General features: G+C 39.7%; 1 protein-coding gene across 1 annotated transcript; it reads left to right on the top strand.

The window, feature by feature from the left end:
• The first annotated feature begins 7,671 nt into the window (after window positions 1-7,671).
• On the top strand, window positions 7,672-22,455 carry LOC137282420 (uncharacterized). Its single transcript, XM_067814167.1, has 14 exons — window positions 7,672-7,797; window positions 8,590-8,667; window positions 14,102-14,146; window positions 14,305-14,331; window positions 14,474-14,503; window positions 14,646-14,678; window positions 14,994-15,023; window positions 15,166-15,198; window positions 15,447-15,479; window positions 16,154-16,198; window positions 17,005-17,498; window positions 19,594-19,824; window positions 20,721-20,924; window positions 21,142-22,455. Exons 1-14 carry the CDS (start codon window positions 7,784-7,786, stop codon window positions 21,177-21,179), a joined length of 1,335 nt encoding a protein of 444 aa, XP_067670268.1. The 5' UTR covers window positions 7,672-7,783; the 3' UTR covers window positions 21,180-22,455.
• Window positions 22,456-23,170: the final 715 nt, after the last annotated feature.

Genomic DNA, 23,170 nt, shown 5'->3' with positions numbered 1-23,170 from the left:
TTTGCAAACAGTGTCGAGAGTGTTCATCGCTGTCTGTAGACTATTTTCTGACCCGTCTAGAAACAATACTTTGTTTTTGTGCCAGGCCCCTTAGTTGGCAGAGACTATCTTAGTACCACTACTCATTAGGAAAGATTGTGTCCTTCCGAAGTGTATGTGAAGACGATATCTGAATGTACAACAAATGAACTGATTTTTTATAAGAAAATGGAAAACAACACATAAATGTAAAAACAAAAACATATCCGGTGAAAGTTGTATACGCTGTTTATGATTACTGTGTTGTAGGGCTACCAGCCTTATCTTACGGTGATGAATGAACAATATTATAAAGGTGGAACCGAACGTGTATGTAATGTCCCTGGCAATCAATTTCGACTGAAATAAAGTATATCAACTCATATCAACTCATATCAGGCCTAAAGCAGTTTACGCCGTCTAACTGTTTAACAAGTTTAATCCCATAATAAAAACATTAATGAATTCTTGCGTGGTTTAAGTGAAACTTTCTCCCTCTAAGGAAATAGAGACTGTAGAGAATGTACATCCAAATAGTAATGTAGAGCTAATCGCTAATCAGAGCCATGTTATCTCAAAATAACCTTAAGCGTTATATCTCTGAATAAATGAAAATGGCTTGGTATGGGATCTAAATATTGTTCAGTTAATCACCACTGATAAACGAGTTACTTGGGAAAATAATATGATAAAAGTCCATTTTACTCACTCCATTGGTTTGGGGGTTATTTCCTAGTTGTGTGGACTATATAATGTATTCTCTTATAAATTCTTGAAAAACGTATTCTAAACATGATATAACAATCACACACTAAACAAATGTGAATGTACTACCTCTGACATTTCAATTTCAAATGAGGCTACCTTATCTGGAAATTTGCATCCGAATAAAATGTAGAAGTCACCGAACAGAACAGTAAAACTGAGACTTAGATATCTCATAATATCCCTAAATAAAGGTCATGTCTCTAAATAAATGAAGATGCCTTTCTTTGGCTGTGAACAGAATCAATGTGAACATGATATATCTGGCATTCTTTTTCGATGTAAAATAAAGCTAATCACAAATACCTCATACCGAGCATAAAACAATCCAACTATCCATCAATATTGATCCCATAATCAAAATAAAATACCTGCAAGGTTTTAATGAAATTTCGTGCCTCCACAGAATTAACGACTTTTTTTAATTAAATGACATGTCTTGGCGTTCAATTTCAACATACTATAACATAGTACAACATAGTACAACATACTATCATAAAAATATATTGTGCGGGGTCATATAGTACGTTTTTCTATAAATTCTTGAAAACAAATATTCTAAAACGTAGCAATTCTGAACGAAACCAGTTTGGATGTAATGTCTGTCATACAGTTTCAGGTAAAATTAAATATCATAAGTAATCACATACATCAACTCATATCAGACAAAAAGCAGTTCTCGCCATCCAACTGTCAGACAAAAGTGATCCCATAGTCTTAATATAATAAAAATATATGATTCCCTGCAGGTCCTTGGTCAAACCTCATGCTTCTAAATAAATAGTTACTGTCTTATCTAAATATTTGCATCCCAATAGAATGTAGAGCTAAGTCACTAATCAGAACGAGGTATCTCAAATTATCGTATCTAGAAATTTGCATTCAGATGTATAACTAAATAACTAAGAGGACTAACATGACTAACATCAGGGTATCTCTACAATATCGTTAATCAAATGGGAAAGAGTTCCGCCAGTACCCCGTCTTTTAACATAGAGTATTTCCACTTTCCCGGGTGTAATATTCCAACACTGAAATAAGTTCATTGGTTGTTGGTTTTTATATTTGTTCTAGTTTATTGAATGTATATTTAGGGTGAGGTATGCATGTCATTCCAAAATTTTGGCTTTTGATTGGGTTGGGGGTTGCTGGAGCGACTCTCACTATCACTATTAAATGCCATGTCATTGAATGGGTTTGGGGGTGCTGGAGGGACTCTCACTATTAAATGTCATGTCACTGAATAAACGAAGATGGCTTTATTGGGATCGAAATGTTAATTAATATGGAATAATTTGGAGCGAGTTGGTGGAAGAGTGTGATTTAACGCCGCGTCTCACAATTCCGGCAACATCACGGCAGGTACATCACGTATGTGTTTTGAATTGATTTAGAGTCATATACGGTGCTATTATTCCGTATTAATTTTCTAACCTCTGAGGGTTATGGTAATCGCCTCGGATAAACGAGTGATGTGAAAAAACATACCCCAAAGATACAGATTTACTCACTTCCTTGGCTTTGAAATATAATATCCAAAAATTTAGTGGACTCGAGTAGTGAACTTTCCACCAAAATCTCATAGAATACTGTTATATCCAATCAAGCCAACACTCGTACATGGCTACTTCAACACACACATACTCAATTCTCCCCCAAAACGGTTGTTTGTACTTGACACTGAATATTTACAAACAATTAATCGCCTCTTTTGAAACTGTTAGGCTCAACTTCCCATAAATTAAATGTATTCGCTACAAAAACAAAACTGAAATTAACCAATATGCAACAAATTCGGATTCGTGATAAACATTTCAGCTCTATTTAGAACATTCAGTGGAAGGATGTGCCTTTCTCCTTAATCCGCTGCTATTTCAACAAGCTTATTCGACACGCAATTACTGTCCCTCTTTGAAATTTAACTTTAATCTCACTTCCCATACACCCCTCACCTGAACGGAGTTTTATACACACAGAGCTATCCCTGGAAACACATGCTTTAGTACATACCCCTTGAAAACATATTCTAGGGTGATCATATACTACTGTTACAGTGTCTATTTCAGGACACCTTGTTTTGTCTGCTACCTTGTTCCTCTTTGTCACTTCCATTAATTACTGTATATGACATTTATGGCCTTTATTGGTTGTACTGTGTCAATCTCATCCGAGATGGTATAACTGTAAGTTAACCCATGCAATGTTGACTTTATTCCTTGTAGCAGTAAATAACTGCAAAACAATACAAGTTCTGTAAATAGTTTATACATACATATTCCTCGTGAACTGAATGATATACACACTACCTTTGGCCACTTTAATCCATATGAAATAATAGACAATGCGTACATCACTATTTTATGGACGCTTCATGTTGAACATGTGGTGTGCGTACAAATTACGAAATTACTCAGTTGTACTCAATAATATCTTCTTAATTACCATTGCATTACTACTGTTTACACCAATCTGATACATTTATTTACATAACTGTAAATGCATAACCCAAGTCAGTGAAAGTGATGGTGATGGTCAAACAATAATAAACAGATGTTGCGCATATTAGGACGGGTAAATAGTACTTTATAATTTGTATATTATCAAGATACATGAGTATGGTCATTGGAATGTTTTACTTACTCTTTGCAAGTCATAAGTTCGCCTTTTGGACAATTAGGAGAACTGGCTCCCAAACAGAAACCCGATGAGACCATGCGGTCTGGCCGATCACTTTTTATCTCTCACCTGGAGAGTTTCATGATCAAAACATCAACATACGGAAAAGAAAAAGAAAAGAAGCGTAAGTAAAATGCAAAAAGGTCAGAGACTAGAATAGGCAACAGAACACACACCCCGATGATATTCATACTGAATATCATTACACATGTATATACAAAATTAATATAAACCCATGAGAACACGAACTTTTCCAGAAACTTAAATGCCCTGGAACACGTTAAATTAGTGTTTTAATTCTTCTGATCAGATATCGGTGATATCAAAGAGTTACTGCTGCTCTCCTGGCAACAGCAGAGTTGCCTCGGTGATTGGGCGAGTGTAGGTTACTGGTTTTCCATCTTTCATGGATCGCACAATAATTTGACTGACTTTCCCATCATCGCTAGGTAGAGGAGTAACTACGACACCCATTTTCCACTGATTTCCATGTAGGTTCTTGTCACTGAGAAGAATTACGTCTCCACCCAGGACATTTCTCTCGGGACTTCTCCACTTTCTCCTGGGTTGCAACGTGTGCAAATACTCTACTTTCCATCTGTGCCAAAACGCATGTGCTAAAGATTGCACATGTTGCCACTGAGATTTGTACAATTGCTTCATGTCATGAACTGGTGTTAGGTTACCAATGCCTGACACTGAGTAAGTCTTGTGAGCTGGAAGAACTGATGGACTGGGGATTGTTGGAGATTTTGGATCAGTTGTCACTGGCACTATCGGGCGACTGTTGACGATTGCAGATACCTCTGCCATCACAATGGCAAGCATGTCGTGAGTGAGCCTGTGATGGTTCGAGAAGGAGTGAATCCAAAATTCGACGTGACACTCCAATCAATCTCTGTCATACTCCGTCCATGTGAGATAAATGAGGTGGATTAAACACCCACTCACGTCTTTTGTCACTGAGGAAACCCTTGACAGCCCGATCCTCTACATTTACAACGCTGACGCCAAGAATGTCTGTGGCAGCAATAAAGTTGGTTCCTCTATCCGACCTGAACTGCCTTACATTTCCTCTGATTGCCACGAATCGACGTAGTGCATTGATAAATGCATTAGTGCTAAGGTCCTCAACAACTTCGATGTGCACAGCACGGCACACCAAGCAAGTGAAAAGGGCAGCCCAGCATTTGCTACTTGCAGGGCCTCCCATAGTCCTCCGAGCAATGATGTTCCAAATCAGCTCCAACGTATGTGAATGGAGGTGAAGATTCAAGTCTCTCAGATGGAAGATCTGGCATCTTCTGGGATGCGGTCGGTGCTCTTAACTTCCTACATGTGACACATCGATGGATGATGGATGACAAAAGTCTCTTCATTCCAATTATCCAGTAACCTGCAGAGCGTACGCATGCTATGTCGTACACCGAGTTCTGACACAGAAAAATCCGGAAATCGTCGAAATTTCAGAACGAGACTCTGCCACTAGAAGGTTTGGTGGGCTGGTGCGGAACTGATATTATCTCAATCTCATTGTGAGCTACACTAAGTAAGCGCACAAAACACAAAAGGTGTAACCAGTGAGCCAGATGTATGGTGAATCATTTTACGACCTCATCAAACAGGGACAGGCTTTGACATCTTAGTTAAAGTAACGCTGTCTACACCTCGCCATAAAATATAGAATTACGGTGTTATTAAAGTTTAAAATTATTATTCATTTGTAATTACCATTTTCTTATGAAGCAATAAATGGGAATTCAGTGTGAGTTGTTTGTGATGTCTATTTTCACTTTCACACGAGAAAATTCGGATCTGCTGAAATGTAGGTCGTTGTCTAAATAGGCTAATGAGACTTGTGTTTCTGTATGGACATATACATACATACAGACACAGGCATACACACAGGTGGTAAACGCTGTTTCTGCTCAACCGGAAGTTGGCCGTTGTCAGCCACCATTTCCCCGACAGGAAGTCGATCCAAGAAGAGAGTGTGTCCCAAACTATATAAAAAATGTGATATGTTCAAGTAGCAAATGTTCATAAAATCGACTTTTCTGACTGATGAACTGAATGGTCGTGGATAATAGCCTCTAGTCATTTTGTCATGACACATTGTATTTTATTGACAACTGAAACATTTCTTGACATGTCTGTCGCGCGGAATCGGAAAAGCCGAAAAAATGACCACTTTCGACGTATTTACACCGTCATTAATTGAAATCATGTGACGTAATGTGTATTTGTAGGCCATATGAGGTTATGTAGCCACTGTGTCAAGATTTTAGCTTCGGTCAATGCATTCAAACTGAGATATTCACAAAAAATGTACTCGCCGATGGTATAGCTGCTCTGCAAACAAATCAACTGTTCGGGTTGTTCAAAAGGTACTGTACGGGTAGCTGGTGCCGTCTGATTTACCAACTGGAGGTTGGACCTTGGTTTGAAGCATGCAGTTGTGAAATGAATATTTCATCAAAGCTTCTTTAATACGCATTCACTGCATGCAGACCATCACAATGCAAACCACATTGTCGTTTGTCTGGATCGTGTCATCAAGCTTATGGTTTTCCACATCAGCTGTCAGCCGAAAGTCTACATTGCCTTTCCTTCAATGATGGCCTATTTACGTATCCAAATATATCTATATCGCCATGCTTTAGGTTTACAGTTTCAGCGTTGATTTTGAACCATCTACGCAAAGTTTTAAAGTCACTGAGAGATTCTTAGCAAGAACCTCACTGACGAAACTTGGGCCATCTGTGCGCTTAAATGCGTTTCCAACCTTCAATTCACCGTGATCGTCCTTCAATTTCAGCTTTTGAAGCTGGAACAATAGACAAACTAAGAACACACACAGCTGTCAACTGAAACGATAGAAAGTTTCTCATTGAGACCAGACAAGTTGATGCAGAGATACATACCTTCGTGGAGATGGGAACAGAGCTTGTCGTGCCATTGTTTAGTAGTAATAACCTAGTTTGAATTGTGTGTATTCATATAACTGTCTCAGAAATCTCTTCCTTTATACCTGACATGGGAGCGGCAAATGTTCATGAATCACTATATATGAGGATAGTAAATAGTTATAGGTAAGTTATGCATGACTTAACTGTAGTATTTCAATAATGTTTGATTGTATGAAACGATCTTATTGATATACGTATACACAGCCATACAAGATAAGCATCTCAGATGACAAACACTTAATAAGACTCATTTTCTTGCAGTCAATGAGCAACGAACCAACACAGTATTATTCAAACAACCAATTACCATCTCCTTAAACGATTCCTTTGTGTTTGTAATTTGAAACTAAATATAAGGACGATCACAAATTTAGTAATATGAAATTAATCTCTCACAAATACAGTAATTTACCTGAACAGAAGGACGGCAAACAGATACCATCATCAACGCAGGAAGCTAAAAGATGACATTGTGATGTTCCCCTGGATGGTCAGTTAAGATTTCATTTACCAAATATGTATGACCATACGTTATTATTTTTATGACAATACAAACTACACGGGCTACAAGCTAGCCATCATTTATATGTCAGTTCTGTTTTCAGTATGTACGTCCTCAAACTGATGATCAGTTACTGGTGATGTCCAGCCCGTTTTCATATTGTCCAGTAAATAACAAAATGTTTAACGTAAATGCTGCATGCTAGTTATAATTTAACTGTTTTTATTATAAATTTATAACTTCTTAAGTCATGATATGGCTGAAGTATTGCCGGTGTGACTCTAAATCTTAACTCACTCACTCAAATTGATGAACATACTGTTTAAACAATGAGAGTTCTACAATGTCTGATTCGGAGGAAAAAAACTTTGTTGAATAAATCTGATTATTAAGAACTATATAGATTAATTATAAATGTCGAGTTTAACTCCGTTATAAAGAAGTAGCAGTACATTATTCGAATTATCCAAGATTCGACGTAATCGCAACAAGGGACCAAGGTATATTCGAGTTAAGTCAAGGGAGTATTCACAGTAACATGTACTCTTGCAGGTTCTTCGTTTAAACTACCTGCCATGTAATTACCAATTTATATCAGTCACGCGTATCAAAGCATCGTATCAACCAACACGGTCGGTTGCAGTAAACAACGCTATGTTCAGATTACTAGGGTGTGGCGTGGTTGTTAGTCTTCAAACGTTCCTGTTCCAGCACACTCCACAGAGCCATGGAAAGTATTTTGTGACATGTATCAAGAGCTGAATCTTGAGAGGTATAAGAGCCGCAGGAGCCTCGTGGAAACACGACACGTATAGGTCTTTCATCACCACGACCCCCACATATATCATTGGAAATGACGTCACCAAGGTACGAGGACATATGGACATATTTTGTGCTAAACGAGTACGGTGGTGGCACGCAGGCAGGTTAACTCAGGTGCAGGTACTCTGTGAAAGTGTTCCTATATTATTCTGATAGATATATATAACGTAGATACGTCTGTGAAGTCAAAGTATTGTAACTAAAGCAAACACTTATTATTCTAGGGCATAATGAGTGAATCGCATATTGTATGTTTTAATGAATCGCATATTGTATGTTTTAATGAATAGTATATTGTATCTTTTAATGAATCTTATATTGTATTTTTTAATGAATCGTATATTGCATGTTTTAAGGAATCGTATATTGTATTTTTTAAGGAATCGTATATTGCGTGTTTTAATGAATCGTATATTGTATGTTTTAATGAATCGCATATTGTATGTTTTAATGAATCGTATATTGTGTGTTTTAATGAATCGCATATTGTGTGTTTTAATGAATCGTATATTGTATTTTTTAATGAATCGTATATTGCATGTTTTAATGAATCGCATATTGTATGTTTTAATGAATCGTATATTGTATGTTTTAATGAATCGCATATTGTGTGTTTTAATGAATCGTATATTATATGTTTTAATGAATCGCATATTGTGTGTTTTAATGAATCGCATATTGTGTGTTTTAATGAATCGCATATTGTGTGCTTTAATTCATGTGTGTAATACTATACCAGGTGATATTACATTGGCATCTGGATTTCCACACAAAAAAATGAAAGGAACAGGTTGGAATGTCACAACAGGATGTGGCAACAGTTACTTTTTCTTCCAGACAGCTGCGAGAAGGTAACACGGCTGTGTTCCAACACGATGAATTCCCTCATACACCAGTGGAAGTACCTTCAGCGAGGTAGGAATGCGTTAACTTAATTATACTCAGATCATAATCAATGAAACAGTAATGGGCGTGGTGGGCGAGCTGTCCGAAGCTCCGGGCTAGTGATCCAGCGAGGTTGAGGTGTCGGGATCGAGCCCAACTGTGACCGGGTGTAAAAACCTTGGAGTCAACTTTTTGTGAAGTTTCTTTCCGTGTTGTTACAACCCCTAGAGTGCAGTACACAACCCTGTGCACTTATAAGAACACACGAATCCGTTGATATATGACGAGATGGTAGCCATATGAATGCGTGCAGACACCTAGTTGCGGGCACAGCAACGTGCTGTAACCTTGGACAAGTGCTGTGACTATGTGTCCCAGTTCACCCAGCTGTGAAGTTGGTACCTTGTTTGTATGAGAGAGCCACAATAAACTCGGTCCGCCAGGTGGCAGCAAGAGCTGTATACCTCCCAGGGAGTTGAGACTGATAATACTATGAAACTGTGGCGTCCAGTGATCGATGGAAATAAATACCAGCCCCTTTAGCAAGCAATATTTGCTTGGATATGTGGGCTGTATAAATGTCCTATAATAATAATAACAGTAATACTGAACTTTTGACAATCGTGCATTGATATGCAATTCGAGACACAATGCTAAAACGTCGTTCAGATTAGGAAGTACGATACGATTGTCACATTTTCCATTAAAAGAGTGTGCTTACTTAACACTGAAACATGGCCTGATCGCCGGGTGTTGTGGAAAATGGTTTTCATCCACTGTCTTTCCAGTAGGTTTCAACAAGTCCTTGTTGTGCTTGTGCAATGTTTAAAAGTAGGTGTTTCATGGTATATTGTCACTGACAAGGAATACACATAGGTGAATCATCGCCTTTAAAAGGAAAGGATAACATGTGACATATACGAAATCGTCTTAACAAATCATTTATTTTATAGCTGGTACTAATAAGTTTAGCAGTTATGGCTGGTTTGTCCACGTGTGACTTCCAACATTGATTACTACTCAAGTTGTCATTGAGGACAACTCGCCAAAACGCACCAAAATCTGTTTTCCTCAATAAATGCAATAAATTGTGAACGGGAAGAAATTCATGCTTTTCCTTTTGCACGGACATTCCAAGCATCATTTCCAATAGAAGTCAGGGGGCTTGAACGCTCTTGGGACAGTTGACAATCTTAACTTTGGTGTTAAAGTCATGCCTAGACTTACTGATGCTCAGCGCAACAATGCGATCGGCCATTTGGAGTCTGGGGAGTCTCTGTCTGCGATTGCAAGGCAACTGAATGTGTCACACAGTACCATAGAAAGACTGGCATCGCTACCAGCAGCAAGGGCCAACATGTGATCGCCCCAGGTCAGGTCGACCCCGTGAAACCACGCCCGCTCAGGACAGGTTTATTCGGCTTCGACATTTGCGGAACAGGTTCACTACAGCATCCTCCACAGCATCGGTAGTGCCAAGACTCAGAACATTTTCTGATCAGACTGTGAGGAACCGCTTACGTGAGGCTGGTATTCGTTCCAGAGGACCATTGCGAGGACCTGTCCTGAGATGTCAGCATCGGCAACAAAGCTGACAGTGATGTCGCCAACATCTCCCATAGCCATTGCAAGGGAGAACTGTTATCTTCAGTGATGCGTCACGTTACATGCTGCGACGTCCCGACGGAAGAACACGTGTATATCGACGTCGTAACGAACACTACGCTGCAAATTCTGTATAGGATGTGGTGTCGGAAGTATCATGGTTTGGGCTGACATCTCATACAGTGACAGGACACATCTCATTCAAGACCAGGGCAATTTGACAGCTCGACGTTACCGTGATGAAATCATCCGGTCTCACTTCCTTCCTTTCATGAACCGCCAGAACGTCATTTTTCAGCATGATAACGCTCACGTCATTTGTGACGTGCAATTTCTTGCAGCATTGGACCGTTAATGCTCATTCAGGTTTTCTTCATGAAAACTCCGTATTACTGAACCTTAAGTGTATAAATTGGTGACAGTTTTCAGCTATGCGTTTCTTTGTTTTAGTCGTATATACATGTATTGCCTTTTAACTTCGTGGTATGAATGAACCACTTCCCGTTATGCTCTGTGGATATTGCACTGATACACGAAACACATTTAAATATTGTTTCCTTTATAAAAAAACATTTTTCATAAGTTTCTACCCGAAAGGTTTTATCATTTAAAAAGAAATTGGTCTTCATGGAAAGATATAACTTTTGATAACACTGGCAGTTATTATTTTACTTGCGATCTGTGACTGATAGTATACATTGAATTTGAGGTCAGCCTTTTGTGTTCGTTTTATGCGCATTTTATGCGCAAATGTTGGAATTCGTATTTACTGGTTCTCGTAGCGAATAGCTGGAGAAATTTCTGATGTAGTGTCATTCATTCAATCATTCATTCAGACAGTCACTCACTTAATCATTCAACATTAGTCCACGCGAAGGGAGTATGCAACAGGGAAACCAAAATATGTGCTCCAACATCATGAGAGCAAATCAAAACTATTCCATTATAGTCCAGGAGGAGGCAACTGAAAAAATTGAAATCGTAGCCTCCCCAGTACTGATTTGGTTTGACACGATTTTCAGTTAGTATGATGTTTTGGGCTCATGAAAGGGCCTGTAATACTCTCAGATTGTGGTATCAGGGTTTTTACAGGCCTTTATATGTGGTGGGGGCATGCAAGCATTTTCTCCACATTTGGTTTGCTGTCCGACAACACCTGAAGGTTAATCATGGATATTTTTACTACTATCAACATAATCATAGTTCGTTTACTTCTGAGTGTTGCTGAAGGATGTAGAAAATATTTGACATATTTGGGGGGGGGTTAATTTAAAATGGCCGCCATCTATAGCTTTCTGTCTCTCAACTTTTTGCGTTATAACATTTCCACTTAACTATCTATCTTTGTTTATGTGTCTGTTTTTAATGGTTCCTTGAGCTGAAATTTGTTGTTGTAAATACTCTTTCCCCGACCCTTTTCATCATGTGAATAAAACAGATTAAACTGACATTACACATGTCTACACAAAGTCAGATGTTTAAAGCGCGTGCTACGTTTTGTGACGTCAGTTTTTCGGCATGGGCACGTGTAACATGATCTTGCATATGTATCTCGATTAACTGCATGGAGCACGGAAAAGTCTGACACAGCTGTCCATTTTGGGAAACTTTATTGTTTGATGATAAAAAAACAATAGACGATTAATGAACCGCACACCATGGCGACATGGCATCACCAGACAGTTCCCCATCACCCACGTATGGGACGTTCACACGTCACAACACCAAGACAAATGAACTTGGCTGACCCATCACCGGCACAGGTACCAGACAGCACAGACCACCGCTTGGAACCTTCCAAGAATTTGGTCACGGTATCTCTCGTCTTTAGATCTGTGACATTAAATGTAGCAATATGCAGGCAGTGAAGCAGATACTTTAGTGGTTTGACATCGGAGCTACATATCATTCAACAATATATATGCCCATATATAGACAGTATGCGCCGACTCAGTGCGTGATTCACTGCTCTTCTCAGTATTCATGGTTTACATACCTGTTATTGAATGTGTGATCTGTTGCTTGGTGCTTGCTCCACCAAGAAACTAGTCATGGACATTTACCGGTCGGTCTTCTCATGACACCACCCATTAAATTTTGTATGAAAACATTTCATCATTGTTATGTTTTTAAAATTAATAAATAAGTTTACGAATGCAAAGTTTCTTTTGTAGCTTGTATATCTATCGGGTGTTGTTCATGACGAAAACAACAACAGCAACTGTCTTCTGAAATACAGATCATCGCACAACATTGAACAATCTTTATGGATAACAAGTTCTTTATTTCGCGAGTGCCGTGCTTCCGATACAGATTCTTGAATGTAGTTTCCAACTTATAAAACGTTCGTTGTTTAACATTCAGATCATCGTACCTGATAGTACTAAGCCACAGCATGACGCTCATTTATATAAAAATAGACATATACGTCATGGCAATATTTACTCTTAGCTAATTGCATATTCTTCTAACTATTGTATGTTGCTATATACATCAGAGGCAGCGATCCGACACCTGTATATTCATCCTTGTCAGAACTTATTAGATCGTCTAAACAGATAGAAGTTCAATCAGTTAATGTTTACATTGTAAGTCATCCATGCACCAACTGTCACTACAGGTGACTATCCAGCCAGAGGATTGAGCACATGAACAATCTACATAGTACCCTGGTTTTTTCTTTACTGCTTGCTCCTGCTGCCAGTTACAATGAGCCGAAATAGATAAAGACATAATAAAAGAGCATCAAGAACATGACAATTTACTTTTAATACATGCATTAGCATTCCTTCATCCTGTAGGGAACTACCAGATCACCTTGACACGACTGAAAACTCACCACATATTGATGGTACATGCCATGATGAAGACCCTCCATATACACCAATCGGGGTGCCTTCATTTAGGTAGGATGGGAAGACCTTTAACGTCACTTGGTTCTGGGACGTTGACCTTCCTAGCCATTTCGATCTAAGTCAAGTAAACACATTAATGCTTGTCAAATTTATGAAGCATGACAATCGGGTAATGTCATTGTCCTAATTACTCGGTTTCTGTTTACACCTGGCAGTTATTGCAAAATGTAAACCAGACCATGTTTACTGGTGTCCCGTCTCAAACAGATTGTATGAGTGAGTATGGTTTTACGCCGCTTTTAGCAATATTCACGCAACAGGAGGGGAATACCGGAAGGAGAGAGTGAGATTGTGTGAATATTGTTAATTGCTTGAAAAGTTTTGTTTTCTCTCCATCTCACACAGATTATAAGAGCATATTGTTAATTTTTATAACTGTTTAGCGTCTTCCCATCTACAACAGACTGTATGAGTAGTGTTAATTCCAAGTAATGGCAGTAATGTTATTCCAAATCTCAAACAGGTTGTATGACTATTGTTCATGCTGATTATGTAAACATATTGTTAATTGTTGTTAATTGTTAGAAATGTGGTCCTGTAAGGTGTAGTCGTCTGTATGCATGACTGAGTGAGTCTAACTACATCTCAGTTCAGCCCGTCAAGTGAAATTTGTATATAAAACGTTATGCGACGCCTGAGAATTGCCTGTAAACGTTCAACCTTGATCTACTGGTTGTCCTGCTAATACCGCTGCACTACCCCGTTCAGCCCCGACACTGCAGTTTGACCAAGCATATTGAAGGTCATCACTAAATGTCATCACTAAACGAACAAATGAAGTGCATGACAGTGTCTTATAAAGTTGTCATGAATTCTCCTGTTGCTGCATGTGGATCGTGTCTTGTTTAAAATAGACTTTATCACGTAAAACTAACACCCTCTGAACTTAGCCTCCGTTTGTCTGCATATATGCACCTGGGTCACATGTTCATGTTTTGTTCTAGAGACCTTTTCGATAGCAGGAGTGCTGCTGACAACAGACCAGGAAGGTGAGCTCCACGGGATGATATGTACACATTCACTTAACCCTGCTTATCGTAAGAGAAATAGCATAGTTTTAAAAGAAACAAAATCGCCTTTCTGTGTGTGCTGTTTATAAATTTCGACTTTTCATCTTTTGATAAGTATTTCTCTTCTTCTATGACAGGTGCGCTGATGACAACAGACCAGGAAGGTGAGTTCCACGGGATGATATCTAAATACCCACTTCAGCGTGCTTATCGCAAGAGCAATAGTATTTTTTTACCAAAAAATCACCTTTTCGTGTGTTATAAATTTCGACCTTTTATGTTTTAATGAGCCTTTTCCTTCTATAGCAGGTGTGCTGATGACAACAGACCAGGAAGGTGAGTTCCACGGGATGATATCTAAATACCCACTTCAGCGTGCTTATCGTAAGAGCAATAGTATTTTTTTACCAAAAAATCACCTTTTCGTGTGTTATAAATTTCGACCTTTTATGTTTTAATGAGCCTTTTCCTTCTATAGCAGGTGTGCTGATGATGACAACAGACCAGGAAGGTGAGTTCCACGGGATGATATCTAAATACCCACTTCAGCGTGCTTATCGCAAGAGCAATAGTATTTTTTTACCAGAAAATCACCTTTTCGTATGTTATAAATTTCGACCTTTTATGTTTTAATGAGCCTTTTCCTTCTATAGCAGGTGTGCTGATGACAACAGACCAGGAAGGTGAGTTCCACGGGATGATATCTAAATACCCACTTCAGCGTGCTTATCGTAAGAACAATAGTATTTTTTTACCAAAAAAATCACCTTTTCGTGTGTTATAAATTTCGACCTTTTATGTTTTAATGAGCCTTTTCCTTCTATAGCAGGTGTGCTGATGACAACAGACCAGGAAGGTGAGTTCCACGGGATGATATCTAAATACCCACTTCAGCGTGCTTATCGCAAGAACAATAGTATATTTTTACCAAAAAATCACCTTTTCGTGTGTTATAAATTTCGACCTTTTATGTTTTAATGAGCCTTTTCCTTCTATAGCAGGTGTGCTGATGATGACAACAGACCAGGAAGGTGAGTTCCACGGGACGATATCTAAACACCAGGAAGGTGAGTTCCACGGGAGGATATCTAAACACCAGGAAGGTGAGTTCCGCGGGACGATATCTAAACACCAGGAAGGTGAGTTCCACGGGAGGATATTTAAATACCCACTTCAGCGTGCTTATCGTAAGAGCAATAGTATATTTTTCTAAAAATCACCTTTCCATGTGTTATAAATTTCGACCTTTTATGTTTTAATGAGCTATTTCCTTCTATAGCAGGAGTGCTGATGATGACAACAGACCAGGAAGGTGAGTTCCACGGGACGATATCTAAACACCAGGAAGGTGAGTTCCACGGGAGGATATCTAAACACCAGGAAGGTGAGTTCCGCGGGACGATATCTAAACACCAGGATGGTGATTGAGGACGATATCTATACACCAGGAAGGTGAGTGAGGACGATATCTAAACACCAGGAAGGTGAGTGAGGACGATATCTAAACACCAGGAAGGTGAGTGAGGACGATATCTAAACACCAGGAAGGTGAGTGAGGACGACATCTAAACACCAGGAAGGGCAGCAACACAGGGTGGCATCTCAATCCTTACTCAAAGTAACATCTGTTAAAAGAAAGAAAGCGGACGCCTTTCTTTGTCCTGGTATTATTAAATAGTTTTTTAATGGTTTATGGTGTCCCCTATAGAGCTACAGGAAGAGTGGAGTGGTACTGACAACATAAGATTGTCGCTGAACACTTAAGTTTAGTCATCTTGCTTATCGCAAGAACAATAACACAACTTTAAGGAAAGGACTCCTTGCGGTAGGACTCCTTGAGAGACACCATTCGCAACATTCTTGGGACTATGCGTTTTAGGAACGTTTTTTTCCCTTCCGCGGACACTGTATATAACGACTAGAATAGTCATGTTGATTTAACAAAAGCTTTTCAGGAATAAAATTTGTTTGTGTTTCTATTCTTAGGCAACAGCAAGAACAGGATAGGGATACTGGCAGAACAGCAAGGCGGTAAGTAGTAATGATAACGCCGTCACACTGGGGTCGATTCTCCACATGGGTACTCATCCTCGATAACCTCCATGGTATTCGTTCCGATAAATCAAAACCTTGGATGTATCTAAGGTTCGGGCCAATATTTTATTACCTCCCTTTCCTGGCTTTTTATCCAGCCAGGTATCTACGCTAGAAAGTTAAACGTACCAATCACAAGGCTTCCATCAGAAATCACTTTCGCTTCCTTTATCTAAACGATTAAACTTGTCATCACAGTGGTTGCAGAGGAACTCTTAAAGAGGTCGAAGGAGGTCTTGCATATATTTTGAAGGTTTCAGACCTGTCAATTTGCTGTATGATTTTCAACCCTACATGTGAGTTGCACAGCGATCAAACCTTCGCGGCTGCGTCCGTTGTCTTGTTGACACTGACAAGATCGGTTTAACATCTGACTAATATTTGACTGGCTTCTGAAAGAATGCGGAGCCAGCAAAAGGAGGTAACAAAATTATTGAGCCGAGCCGCAAATGCACCCAGGGAATAGTGGAGACTTGTCGCAACGTATACAACGTATACACTGAAGATTATCAAGGAGGTGGATTTTGGCGCCTAATATCTCCTGGTGTGATTTTATTGGGACTAGTATCACAGGCGACTCAACCAAGACTCCAAAAATCCAATAATTCACTGACTTTCTTGAGCTTGTTTAGAGACTCAAGAGCGTTTGAGCGAATATTGTATACGTTTCCTGTCTAGAGAGTTACATTTACCCATTGCATCAGATGCATAAATAACGTGTCAAACTTACTGTCTTCTTCTAGTTTTCTTGAAGAACGCAGAAAGATGGCAGCGCGAAAAGCTAGAAGGCAGTTACGTTCGCGGATGTCTCGGGAAACATCTTCCTTTCTCCTGAAACATAAACGTACAATTATTGGAACAAGCTTTGCCGTCGGTTCTGTTGTTGGACTGGCTGCCGTCGTCGGAATTCTGGCTACTGGAAACACTGAACCGGAAACAACAACGACACCACCGACTACAACGTTACTTCCTCCAACACTGGCAATGTCTAATGTGTCCTTCTTTGAAGGAGAAGATCTGTCTCTCCCGTGCAGGATAACTGGAAATGAAATCATATATGAGGTGTTATTTTTCAAAGACGGCATCCAAGTGAAGGATGGGTTTAGTATTGAAGTCAGTGGGAGACAGTATGCACTGACGAAGAAAGGAGCCACATGTTCGGACTCGGGGCAGTATGAGTGTCAGGCGACTGGGGACTTTGGCATCCTTAACATGACATCCATGGTGAACATATCTTGTAAGTATACATTTACCATTCCTGGGATTACGATCTCGTAATTTTGTAGAAACTCAGGGTTCATTAACTGAATGACACCATGATGATAACTCATCTTATCGCTTATACTTTTCTCTTCATGCAATTCGTTTTTGATTTATTCTTCGGGGCGGTGTGGTGAAAAAGTTATCTCGCTACACCGAAGACCTGGGTTCAAATCCCCACATAGGTACAATGTATAAAGTCCATTTCTGTTGTTCCCCGCCGTGATGTTGCAGGAATATTGTTAAAAGCGGCGTAAAGTCAAACTCTGTCAGTGATTTATTGTTCATCTTAAAGAAACCTTATTGAATCACGGCACTTTCTCCTACCGTTTCACTTTTTCTAATTAGATAACTTTCAAACATAAAATAATCACGAGGAGCCTGTGACGTCCAAGAACGTGATGGGAATCAGTGCTGGGAATATACACATGAACATTAATTAAGCACCACCCATTTCCATGCTATAAGATTGTGTTTAACACAACACATTGGTCATTCATGATATGGAAACCAAACACATGGTTATAATTTCGTTAAGTGAACCATGTAAAGTATCAATCCATCAACTACCAACACACCTGCTACTTTTGACTGTAATTATGGACGGTCATATGGGGGTACTAAAGTCGTTATCAATAATCATGTCCAAAACCATGGTCACACAGACAATGTCTGTGGTCCAACCTACACAAAGTTCTCAAAACACGTTCACTGTTCAATCCTAAGCCAAAAGTAATGGTGACATCAGTATTTGGTGTATCCTCCCCTTGCACACTGCTGCAACCCTCCTCCTCATGCATTAAATACGCTGAATACGCATCACTGGAATCCTCTGCTATTCGTCATGAAGAACTTGGCATAATTCCTGTAAATATTAAAAAGGTGGATCCCTTACTTGAACTTGACGCCCCAGATGGTCCCATAAATGCTCAACTGGGTTGAGATCAGGGCTTCTCGCAGGCCAAGGTAATCTGTAAACTGCGTTGTTCTGCAAGTATGCGATAACAGCTCTGGAAGGATGGGGCCTAGCATTATCGTCCAGTACTTCCAGCTGGTATATCTGACCATTGAGTGTCCCATGCATGGTGATAGGATTCAGCCTACAGTCATAAGAGATACACCTACACACCATTACAGAGCCACCGCCAAAGGGTTCAGCTGCATGGATCATCTGCTGTTGATAAGCCTAATTACTCCTCCTCCACACTCGCCAACAGTCATCAGTAACACGATGAAGAAAACTGCTTCCATCGGACCAATGGACCCTGCGCCATGTCCTCAGATTGTGGTTTTACCGTGGATTACACCACGCCATACGTTGAGCCTTGTGTCTGTCAGTGAGTAAAGGACGTCTTATTGGACGACGTGCACGGAGTCCAGGGGGCCTAAGCCTTTGGATGGTGCTAGTTGAGAGACGAACAGCCACTCTCCATTGTACTCTGAGGTCTTTGGCATTGGTCATGGGCCTGTGTCTCACTAGGCGAACTAGGGCACGGCCATCACGGGGAGTGGTCTTCCTCGACCTTCCTGATCGTGGACGATCCTTGACGTAACCAGTGGCCGCATGTTTCCTTGCAAGGCGACTAATGGCAGTATGAATGATATTTAATCTGGAACCAATGATGTGACAGGACAAACCAGTTTCATGCATACCAATAATATGTCATCTGGTATTTCCAGAAAGCCTACGCCTCGGCATGTCCAAAAAAGTTCAATTTTAGCACTGTTCACGCATTGATGCGTCCATAAGAAAGCAATGAGAATACATGTGCATTTAGATATAACTGGCTGACTGCTCTGTTTTGATCTCTTTTTGTTACAATCGACAATTATTTTTAGTGGTGCTTAATTAATGCTCATGTGTATATTACGTTTATAAAAGAAGACTCGTTTCCAATAATATGTATGAATACATTTTCCCATTATTTATTTATTTATTTATTTATTTATTTATTTATTTATTTATTTATTTATTTATTTATTTATTTATTTATTTATTTATTTATTTCAGGTAAAGGTTACGGAGGTTACATATAAAAGATTTATATCAGCGTTTTTCTCATTTCTTACAGCAAAGCCATGTAATCCCACGCTGGAGGATGCATGGCAGATCATTTTGAAAAACATTTCAATTTATCACAATAACTTAACTCAGCAAGACTGTTCCTCCTCCTCCGTACACTGTGGAGTGCCACAAGCATGTAATGGAACTTCGAGTGATGCTGCTTCATGCTGTTACCTCATAGACAACGGTGGGAAAACACTCCATCTGAAGGGATGTGACAACGTCACCTTCGCTGCAGGTAGATACGAAACGACTACACAGTACAAAACTGACAAAATCCGTTATGCTTGTAGATTAGTGGAGCATGGTGGTTTATACTAAAGTCTCCTACGTTACTGATTGCTTATCGACCTGTACCTAACATAGGTAGCGCATGTCTGGTCATTGATGTTCGACTTCCGCTTCAGATAACGCAGTCATCTCAAGATAACAGTAGAATTAATTTTCAGGAAAAGGGTGATGCATTACAAATACCAAGATAAAAGTACCGTCCCCCTAACTTAGTATTACATTCCATACTTTGACGGGAGTCCCATACCAGGAACAACGACATAAACTCGATCGCACTTACTGGACTTATTTCAATTTCTAGCAAGTGTTTAAACATTGCTCAGTGAGTGTATATATTGTTTACAGCTGAAGATTGACAACTGTCCACTTAAGCCTGGCGTGTAATGATTTTATGAAGGTTTATACAGTTGCGTTTGTTGTGTCAACGCCAATCTGAGCGACACAGCGGCGGTCTGTAAATATATGTGTTCGAAAAACCCGATGACTGATATCAGGAGCATATATCTACGCACTAATGGCATGCATCAGCCACCTCAGCGAGTTTGGCAACCAGATAGTTGATGAGAATTGTATATTGTGGGTCGTTTTTCACAGGTGCTTCTGGATGTTTGAAGCAGCACTTTACTGCTTGGTGAAGATATTACGGTGTATCATAGCGGATTCTGTTGCCATGCCTTTGGCAAGCAATATCAGCTTAAACACTTTGAATAGTGCCTTGGCCGTCTGTATAGATGCAAAGATACTGACTATCAGAATCTTTTATGAAACCTGCATTCATTATATCCACCACAGTCATATCTGATGTGTGTGTATCGGTCCTTGTTAGAAATGTGCTTGTTACAGATGTGTCCCCATGTGACTGTACAACTGATCGTGTAGCTGTCCCAAGACCCACCACCTACCCCGACAACTGTAACCTGTACTATACGTGTAGCGGTGGTGTGAAACAGGATGCCACATGTACCGGAGGTGACATCTTCAGTGCCGACCCAAGCGTGCAGGCTTGCACCGCCAGTCCCGATGACAGCTACTGTGCCAAGGTCAATGGTAGGCCGAGTGTTAAAAAATGTCCAACAAGACCGTTATAGTGAATTCACGCAGTTCTTATCCTTCAGTTTGAGTTGTTGATTGAATCTGAATTTCAATAAGGTCACTGTGGCATAGATAACATAAGCAATTATAGGTATTCAGTAACACGTCATTCATACATAGACACTGGTTTTTAATCTGTAAAAACTGATGTGATAACATTGTTATTCCACAGCTGGTGAAATCAGGGCCTGTTCGGTTCCCGTTGGGTGACACAGAGCGAACCAGTGTGAGGTTCCCATGGCGACAGATCTTCGGCTTAGATACACATCTATGTACAGACACGCATAAGTAGTCAAGTAGAGTACGAGCATGTAAACTTCTCTTGACATGTCACTATTATAATATGAAAAGAAGCATTCTGTTATATCGTGATGTTAGATTACTAGAAGATGATCTTTGATCAAATATTGTTAATAAATTCCTATGACAAATGTTTCCAAGGGAGTATTTTTCCTAAGCTGACTTAAGAATTGGGCTAAAATATGTAAGATTTACCATACTGTTATAGGTGCCACCTTTAGAGGAAACGTTAGTTTTATAATTTGTAAATACTTTAGACTTCTTTGAAATAGTATTTACATTCCAGTGGTCGCTTGTTACAAACGTCGTTCAGGGGAGTTTGATCGTTACGCACGTCCATGAAAAACACACAACCCAGACAACACATTTCAGGAAAGTTTACGCACGTCCAGGGAAAAATCGCAAATCCAGATAACGTATTTCAGTGAGGTTTGACTGTTACGCAAGTCCTGGGGAAACACGCAACCCTGACAACCGACAAAGTATGCTTTATAATGTATACGACTTCAGTTTAAGCACACAAAAACATAACGACTTCTTAGAAATGTGTTCAAGCTGCATTGAAATCCAGTCAAACAGGATGTAGATTCCGGGTGATTGAACCGCGGCGTCGCCGGGTGGAATACAATGCAGTAGTCTCGTGCCTGAGGCGCACACAGCTGAATTCACAGTCAACTAGTAACATAACTAGCTCTCTGTGTGTCGCCGTGTTCGTGCTGTCTCCGCACCGCAGGCATTATCATCCCACTTGAAACACACACACACACACACACGCGCGCGCGCGCACACACACACACACACACAAATAAAAAAATAATGAAAAATAATGGAGAAAAATAATGAACATAATGAATTTACTGTCTTATATTAGAAAAAGGAAAGGTACTTAGATATCTATTCTACAAACAAAAGTGATAAGAAAACAGATCACACACAAGGAAAACACAATATCATTTACAACAGTTCGCATATAGTTAGTACAATCTACCCCGCTCACACAAACCCATACACCACCGGAGTGAGCATTCACGAAGATACAGTGTACAATAGTCACAACAGTAAATCATGAACAGGTAAAGGACGTTATAAAGTGTAAGAGAGATGAATATGTCTGTTACCAACAGTAGTACACAATATCTGAACAATACACGGACCCACAGCATCAGCTGCAAGTATTAAAGCTGATGGGGAATTAGACAGTAAAGCTCTACACATTTCATAACGTTCACTTTCATAGGTGATTTGTCACTTTGTTAAACGGAATCATGACGTAAGCAATACCTGGCATGACTATTGTGGATCAAAACACACTTAAAACTGCGGACTAATACACAGCCTCCTCCCACCTGTGGTGTCACTTGACTGGTTGCTGACGTAAGCGAGATGCTACTGCTTGTACCACAATGGAGATGCAAAATGTCTTTGAGCAGTAAACGTTATCAGTGCATCAGATCTTACGAACCTATCACGATTTATATTTAAACAGTACAAAAACACCAACAGAAAACATCAAACTATATCCATGCATGAAATTGTCTTGGTACATTGTGTAATACTGTATCTTTTTCTTTTGTTCTACTTTCGGTCAATAAACTCTTTCTACAGCACAAAATGCTAACATGTGGTTCTCATTTATAAGTGTGCAGGATAGTAAAGTTCCCTAGCAAAGTAAATGTACGACGGGTTTATTGTTTGTCTGTTTTTCACGTCGCCCTCACCAGTGGTCCGTAAATACACGCCTCTGAACCAGACAGTCCAGTGATCAACAACATGAGCATGGATCTACGCAATTAGCGTAAGATGACATGTTACGATCTTCACGGATCTTCACGGGTCGTCGAGTTTACTTGTCAACAACTCAATGTTTTGTGACTGGCGTCAGTATTAATACATATTCCAGC

Source organism: Haliotis asinina, chromosome 4 (assembly GCF_037392515.1).
Source record: "Haliotis asinina isolate JCU_RB_2024 chromosome 4, JCU_Hal_asi_v2, whole genome shotgun sequence".
In the NCBI taxonomy this organism is placed as follows: domain Eukaryota; kingdom Metazoa; phylum Mollusca; class Gastropoda; order Lepetellida; family Haliotidae; genus Haliotis; species Haliotis asinina.
The sequence above is the reverse complement of the archived record's forward strand: the minus strand, read 5'-3'. Positions and strand labels throughout refer to the sequence as shown.

Excerpts from the sequence above, each read along its gene's own strand:
- LOC137282420 (XM_067814167.1), top strand. Across the intron at positions 15,199-15,446 it reads GATGACAACAGACCAGGAAG|CAGGAGTGCTGATGATGACA; the intron begins GTGAGTTCCACG and ends TTCCTTCTATAG. Across the intron at positions 15,480-16,153 it reads GATGACAACAGACCAGGAAG|GCAACAGCAAGAACAGGATA; the intron begins GTGAGTTCCACG and ends TTCTATTCTTAG.